The sequence below is a fragment of the Oryza brachyantha genome, chromosome 6 (assembly GCF_000231095.2).
Source record: "Oryza brachyantha chromosome 6, ObraRS2, whole genome shotgun sequence".
Classification (NCBI taxonomy): Eukaryota; Viridiplantae; Streptophyta; class Magnoliopsida; order Poales; family Poaceae; genus Oryza; species Oryza brachyantha.
In genome coordinates this window covers 16,833,398-16,841,645 of record NC_023168.2, presented here as the reverse complement: position 1 = coordinate 16,841,645, position 8,248 = coordinate 16,833,398, and the positions used below count along the sequence as shown (strand labels likewise).

At 41.9% G+C, this 8,248-nt stretch overlaps 1 protein-coding gene across 1 annotated transcript; it reads right to left on the bottom strand.

Moving 5' to 3' along the window:
* Positions 1–3,194: 3,194 nt before the first annotated feature.
* Positions 3,195–4,475, bottom strand: LOC121054726 (protein MONOCULM 1). The gene has a single exon (XM_040525183.1). The coding sequence runs from the start codon at positions 4,473–4,475 to the stop codon at positions 3,195–3,197; it is 1,281 nt and encodes a 426-aa protein (XP_040381117.1).
* Positions 4,476–8,248: the final 3,773 nt, after the last annotated feature.

Genomic DNA, 8,248 nt, shown 5'->3' with positions numbered 1-8,248 from the left:
GGCAAAGAAAGATAGGGCCTGACTGAAGACATATCTGTCAGTGTCACTTTTCTTGAGGAAAAGATTGATGAGGTTAAATGACCAGGCTACAATTAAATATAATTGTTTACTGCCTAAACAAAGTCAAAGAGATGTGAGTGTGATTATATACAACACGAGAGGAAGGGGTGTTTGTTTTCAGGGCTAAAGATTAGCTTCTAGTCACATCGGATGTTTGGACACTTATTTTAAATAGTAAACGTAGTCTATTAATGAAACCCATCTCTAATCTTGAGCTAATTCACGAGACGAATCTAATGAGCCCAATTAATCCATGATTAGCCTATATGATGCTACAGTAAACATTTGTTAATTATGGATTATTTAGGCTCAAAAAATTCATTTCGTGGATTAGCACTCATTTATAAAATTGATTTTTTATTAGTCTATATTTAATACTTTAAATTAGTGTCTAATCATCCGATGTGACATGGGGCTAAAAAGTTTAGCCAATGTAAACACCCGAAGACATTGATTAGGTTAAATATATCCAACAAAAAGAAAAGGTTTGACACTCCCACTTTGCATTGAGCTGGACAGCTGGGCCCATACATGCATTGTTATTTAAAATGCTGGTAAGCATATATTACAATGTCTTCTCTTTCAGGCCTAACTACAAGTGCTTCCTCTCCCAAATATATTTTTCTAGTTACTAGAAAAATAAACTTAATGTGGGAAAGAGAAAGTAAGTACATACTACTTGTCATTTTGGCTGGTTGTACACAAAATAATGCACATAAGATCGCCAAAAGCATATGATGCAGAATTGTTCAAGTGAATGTGTAACCCACTAGCCCATTCATCTACAATATATTATGATATCATATATGCTTAAGTAGCTAACCATTTGTTTTTGCTGGAAAGTTTGTGCAACAATTTGACATGAAACGGTAAAGCAGTACGAAGAAATATGCGTATATATAAGGTTAATTGTTTCAAAATAAAGTAATGCTTAAAAAGAAGTCAAATGTGTTTTTTAAATATATATTGTGGACACCGCAACTAGATTGGGTTCTCTCTCAAAAGGTATGCCCTAAAAGAACCTGAGATCCACAATAGTTGATAATTAATCCTTTCATGAAAAATCATGATAAATTAAAGAGAGGAAAAGGCTGGAGCGTGAAGCAGTCAACAAGTGACCACATAAAGCACAAATCCAAATTGTAATTCAGAAAAGGGGAAGCATTATGATTTGAGCTTTTCAAGATTCTTGAGGTACCGGTGTACCACAAGGTACCACTATTTTTCTATTATTAATTTATGGTACATATCTCTATTATTAAGAAGATAATAGGATATAAACTCAAATAAATCTAACTCTCCTAAAAATAGTATGAACGCTTTTATGATTTTGTTCTGAATTTAATCATGTACTGTCAATTAATCCGAATTTATTCGGCCCTTTTTAATTATCTGTCTCTTCACACATTCACATACCACACGCTTACACAAAAATCAACTTGCTAAAATTAAACAACTGCGCAGTATAGCGAATATATAAAAGAATCAGTACAATCTAATACTAAATTAATTATTCAAACACATGAGAGACAGGCAACCGAAGGAATCAAGTAGGGCATGGCCGGCATGGCTCTCTTTGAGGAACCAATTAACAAGGCATGCATGCAAAGATCCCAAGGCAACAATGGAGAGAGAGAGAGAGTAAGAACATGGGTCCTTCGAAAAGGGAATGATCTTTTTCATTCTTAGATAGAGAGATAAATTAAACTTAAACCAAAGAGGAGAGAGAAACTAGTGAGATACTACTAGTATATATTGGAGGAGAGAAAAAAATAAGCTAGAGAGATTAATTAGGAGGCCATGCATGGAGAGGGAAGCAAGTTGGCCACCAAAAGGGGGTGGCTTGGTTTTGAGAAATCCCATGATTTTGTTTGAGGGGACATGGGGCAGGGATTAGGGTGGCATTGATGCATGGGATCATGCCATGCCCTCACAAAGACAGCTTACCAGCATATCTGGGGCATGTGTCACAGAAAACAAGACCCCCGAACCCCTTCTCCTTGGGCAGGAGAGGAGACACAAACATTTTTCTTTAATTTAATTAATCTCTCCCTAATAGCACATTAGAAGAAACACACTAAGCTAACTAGGTATATATGTTAGCATATATCACATATAAAATCACTCTCTCTATGTATAAAAAAGTTAATTTGTTCCCTTGTTGCAAGTTGCAACAGTACTACAGGAGTGATCATTACTCCCACATAAACAAACCTCCCAAAATAGGGATTAGTTTATTGTTAGTGCTGGCCAAAGCACGCATGATTAGTTATAATACTAACAACGGCATCAAGCACCAACAAGCAAGTGAATTTAGGACTATAAAATGAGGCCATGGAAGTGAGCTATAGAAGCTACAGAAGATCCTCCTGGCCTCCATGCCTAAGAAAAATTATTTATACACACAAGGCTAAAAAAACATATGAAGGTCATAGAAAAAGTACATGGTGGATATGATCCATTTTGCAAGATTTACACATCGAAATAAATAATAAGTACTGAGAGAATATAAATATATTTATATAGAAGCAATATATATAGCAACAAATCCTCACATCAAAATTAAACAAATTAATATACTGCAATAGGTCCAACATATAGACAAAATCTCCCTAGAACTATGTAATCTCCAACAGTAACTAGTGAGATAGAAACAAGCTGAAAAAAAAAGAAAAAAAGAGAACACATAAATTGGAACTAGTTCGTCGTAGTAGTAGCCTCACCATGTTCAACTCAAATCTCTTTTCGTCACCTCTAACTCCATTGCCATCCTCGTGCTAAGCTATGAATTTCTGAAATCTTCTCCGTTCAATTACATGATCGAAATCAACAGCTTGTGATTAACCAACCAAACAACCAAAGATTAACATCAATTAATGAAGCAGCTAGCTAGGGTTAGGGTTTCATCCTCCTTGTGAACGACCTAACTAACTCGTCCTCCAAAATCACCATGAGATCTTGCTAACTAGCCAATATAATTGCATCTATGCAAATATTCATATTTATATATCATGCTTTATATATATATGGGGGCAGTGATCGAGCAGGCAAACCCTAGCCCGTCGTCGTCGTCGTCTTCGTCTCCGGCGTGCATGCATGCATGCGCGCGGCAATGGCGGCCGGCGCGCAGTCGGCTACGACTGCCACGCCGACACGGACAGCAGCGGCCGCATCTGCCACCCGAGGAAGCACGCGCCGCGCGCCTCCTGCACGAGGTAGCCCTCCGACGGGTAGTGCAGCCGGAGCAGCAGCCGCGCCTGCGACACCGCGAACGCGCTTAGCGGCCGCGCCGCGAACCCAGCGCAGCGGGCAGCGCCGCCCCACCGCTCGATCCCGCGCCACCACCTCCCACCGGAGGGCCCCACGGCAGCTTCGATCTCTCGGCCGAGCACCTCCTGCTCCACCGCCAGCCGCTCCCGGCTCCCCGGCGGCACCGTCGCCTCCAGCGCCTCGAACACCGCCGAGTAGTGATCCATGGCCACCCCGACCCGCCGCGGCAGGTCGTTGATGTGGTCGGCTCCGCTGCCGCCGCCGCCGCTGCCGCTGCCTGCCTCCCTCTCGGCGATGGTTACCACGGCAGGGGACATGGCCTTCACCCACTTCAAGAACGCGGCGAGCTCGTCGTGCCCGCCCAAGTTGTGCAAGAACATCACGCAGTTCACGGCCAGCGTCTCGTCCGGGTGCAACTCCAGGCCGGGGGCCTCGCTCGAGGCAGTGGTGGCGGCGGCGCCCCCGGCCGTGCTTGTGCCGGCGACGTGAGGCGTGGTGGCGCAGGAGAGGAGGAGCGGGGTGAAGTGGAAAGGGAGATGGATTGACCGGGCGAAGGCGCGGAGGCGATTGCCGGTGCGGATGAGGGTGTCGCGGTCGGCGCCGGCGCCGGTGATGCGGACCTCGGGTGGGCCCAGCGCCGGGTCCGCGCGCTCGGCGATGGCCTGCAGCAGCGGTGGCCACTGCACGCCGTGGACGGCGTCGAGGTCGAGGATGTGGACGCGCCGGGCGCCGTCGACGGCCTCGAGGATGGCCTGGTTCGCCGTGAGGTGCGCGAACCGCAGGAACGGCGCGATCTGGTTGAACGCCAGGTACGCCCCGGACGACGCCGGCCGCGCCACCCCGGCGCCGACGAAGACTCGGCCGGCCTTGGCGTCCACCCGCAGCGCCAGCGCGCGGGCGAAGTGGTAGGCCAGGCGGTCGGCCGCGTCGCCGCGAGGCGACGCCGCCGACAGCACGATCTCCGCCGCGCGGCGCGCGGCCGGCAGGTCGCCGCGCTGCAGCAGGTCAGCACAGGCCAGCAGCAGGTCCCGCGTGGACGGCGCCGCCGCCGCAACGGCGGCGGCCTCGCCTCCACCATTGTTCTTGCAGCCGCTATTGTTATTGTCCGTGTCAGAAGACGACGAGGAGTGGAGTGACCCGAGCATACCGTCGCCGCCGTCAGCACCACCACCCCTACAACTGATGATGACCCAAGCTGCCGGAGTTGTCGACGACGACGGAGTTGGCGGCGGCGAGGGGGCATGGAGAGGAGGAGGAGGAGAGCGTGCATCGGAGGAGGGCGGGTTTAATAGGGACGGCGACGAGCGTGCACGTCCAACATCTGGGCTTGCAGTTGCAGCTTCCTTGACAGGACATCATCTGCCAAAAATACACAAGTGTTTTTTGCGATTGAGAGAGAGAAAGAAAGAGAGATTGATGAAGCTGCAACAGCACCAGCAAGCAGCTACTGTCTCTAGCTAGCCTCACTGCCACAGCTACATCATCCCCATGGCTATAGCCCCCCTAGCTGCACTGTTCAATCCCCAGAGAAAGAAACCTTTAGAGAGAGAAAGAGAGAAAGATGGTAGCTTTAGAGAGAGAGTGAGATAAAGATTGAAGCTTTAGAGAGAGAATGAGAGAAAGATTGAAGCTTTAGAGAGAGAATGAGTGTGTGTTAGCTAGGGGAGGAGAGGAGGGGAAAGGTATAGTGAGATTGGGGTTGGGGGTGTGAGGTTCATTCCTTGATGAGATGAGAGGGAAGAGGGTGGAATCTAAAACATTCCAAGGATTGGTGGCCGTAATAAAAACGAGATGTGGTACTACTACTACATGCATATGAATATGAGGGCTACTAGCTGGTTGATTAGCTAGAGTTTAGATGAATGGTGGTGATGTGCGTGTTTATGCAGCTGTGACATAGGGAGCTATTGCTAGGAGGATTTGGGGGGTGATCATTGGCTCTTGGCATGTGTACAGTGTTCAGGAGCTCTTCTTATCTAGTGATTTTTTTTAAAGTTACTTATCACATTTTGGACGTTAATTAGAAGTATTAAATATAGATTGATAACAAAACTAATTACATAAATAAAGGCTATTTCATTAGACAAATTTTTTAAGCCTAATTAATCGACGATTAGCAGATGTTTACTGTAGCATCACGCTCACTAATCATGGCTAAGTAGGCTCAATAGATTCGTCTCGTAAAATAGTCCAGAGTATGGGGTGGGTTTTATTAATAATCTATATTTAACACTTCTAATTAGTGTCCAAACGTTCGACGTGACAGGGATTGAAAAAAAGTTTCTAGGAACCAAACACCCTCTTAGAAGTATATGTACTGTATCATGTAGTATATGTACTGTGTTGCATGTGTATATACTTCTAGCCTCTCACTAAAAAGTAATTAAACTCCAAAATTAATTTTAAATTGAGTGTTATAAATTTTTATATAGGTGTTTTTAGTAATCTAAAAACAAAGTCTGAAAAATAAACTATAATAGAAAAACCTAAAATTAATTCTAAAGTTAAGTATTAAGATTCAAATTTTTGTTTGCAAGTACGAACATAACAAAAAAAAGGAATTTTCGTCCATCCAAATACGTAATGAATTTTATCTCTTTGACTTGTCTAAAAATGTAAGGATTCTACCGACAATACATTATTCCATATCCATCAACTCATATACTATTTTATCTCCAGCTAACAACTTTTTATAGTAATTTCTTCCCCCGAACTATCACCTTTCGTATTCGTTTATTTTCTAAATCAGCACCTTTTATACTATGATTATCCTTCGTCTGTTCTCTTAATTTTTGCAAAAAAAAAAGACGTAATCCCATACATATAATGGTAGTAGCTAGTAGTATATACCACAAGAACATAACTAGTACTAGTAGTTTGTACTCGTTATTATATAAAAACACCTCAATATTTTATAGTCATTTTTGGTTTGGAGTAATATCGACCCATACGAATAGGAATACATATCCACATCATTTCATATGAATTTTTCCAAAATATTTAAATAGATAGAAATTTTTGCATGTTTTCTCTCTACAACTTTATGAAAAAGAAAATTTCTTTTGATTTTCCTATACTTTATTCCTACGAACCAAATAGTTCTCATATGAACTAATCCTTACGAATTCAAATCCTTTGTTTTTTTTCCAAATTGAATATCCCCTTGAGGGCCAAAGTTTTTGCTTAGTTGAGAATCCTAAAGTAGTACTACTCACTTTTGTGTAATCGAGATCGCTAGATGATTTGGGTATCTTTGTCACCAAAAATCATCTAATTGACCCTTCCAAATTGTAGTCCAGCTTCCAATATGTCACATTGAAATGCTCCAAGGCTTGAGGCCCGACCGAGGGTTTCAACAAAATAAGAGAATATTTAGTTTGGATGAATTTTGTCGTACTTCTAGAGGAATCAAATTGTTTCATATAAAATTCTTGCGTTTAGAAAACCCTAAAAATTAGTTGGGAAAGAATGGACATGATAAAAGCTATGGAGCTCAGAAACATAATTTTGGGATAAAATCATACAAACTTGTAACCTGAGAAGCAATATGGTAGGAGTTGTATTGTCTGAAATATTTAAGTACTTGTCACCCTTCGATGTGGCATTTAATCAATGTTACATAATTTGGTAAATGTATAAACTGCATTACTGTAGCAGTGGCAAAAAAAATTAATTGCTCATGTGTCTGTGACATCGGCGGCTAGTTGGAACTCCAAGTTTGAGAAAATAATACTTTGGGATACTTTTTATCACCAAAATTTTACTTTGGTTCACTCTTAAATCTTTGTTATCACTTGAGAGAAAGTAAATTTGTTATTATTGTTGTTTGAACCTCAGGAATAACTTTTCTAGCCATGTATAGCCTCTCTTTGGCAAATCTATGGGGCTGCACATAGATAATTTGCTAGTGTAGTAGAGCCGATGTGTTTCAGATTATTGGTATGTACCTAAAGAACTATTTGAGTTGTTGACATAACAATAAAAAATTTATCTGATTTAAAGTGAAAAAATAGGACTAAGGATTGCCCAAAATAAAACTTGGTTAATAAAATTTGGTGCAAAGCACAATTTACTTTAAAAAATTGGAACGAAGGTTTGAGCTGTTCATAAACTAGTATTGAATAAATACTTTTTTAATCAAGGAAACAAGGTAGAGTGATATCGGCTCAGACGGTTTGGACGACTATTGACTCCGTCACGTAATAACCTTATTTTTCGTTTTTTCGTGTTTAACGTTTGACCATTCGTCTTATTTAAAAATTTTTACGATTAATATTTTTATTGTTACTACATGATAAAATATGAATAATATTTTATACGTGACTAATTTTTTAAAATTTTTATATAAATTTTTTAAATAAGATGAATAGTCAAATGTTAGACATAGAAAAACGGAAATAAGATTATTACGTAACGGAGTACTACTCTGTTTTTTTCTCTCTCACCGAGCGGCAGTAGCCTACACACGCAATGCTTTAAATGGGTGAATAGAGACTAGACAGACCCAACTCTCCAACCATCTCATGTTTTGTCCCTTGGTGAGATCTTCATTGATGGCCGGCCTAGCTTCAGATAACTTCCTTGCATACAAGAACAGCCACACTCACTCACCTGGTCTCTCTAGCTGTGTCAGTGCTTCACATTTGCACCCCCCATGCTACCACAAGCAATTTTAACCGAGAGAAGCTACACACAGATGCACAGTAGCAAGTGCCACTCATGTAAACTTGAGATACATGGTGCATGTTCATGGATGCAGTGGTACATCTACATGTGTGTGTCTGTGCATGCTCTCCAGGAAGCAATGATATACATACATCTCACATGAAATTCTATCTAGCTGAAGCAGTAGTTGTACATGTATATGTATGAGAGAGATCAGTGAATATGATAGATAGATGGATGAGAGGAGAGACAG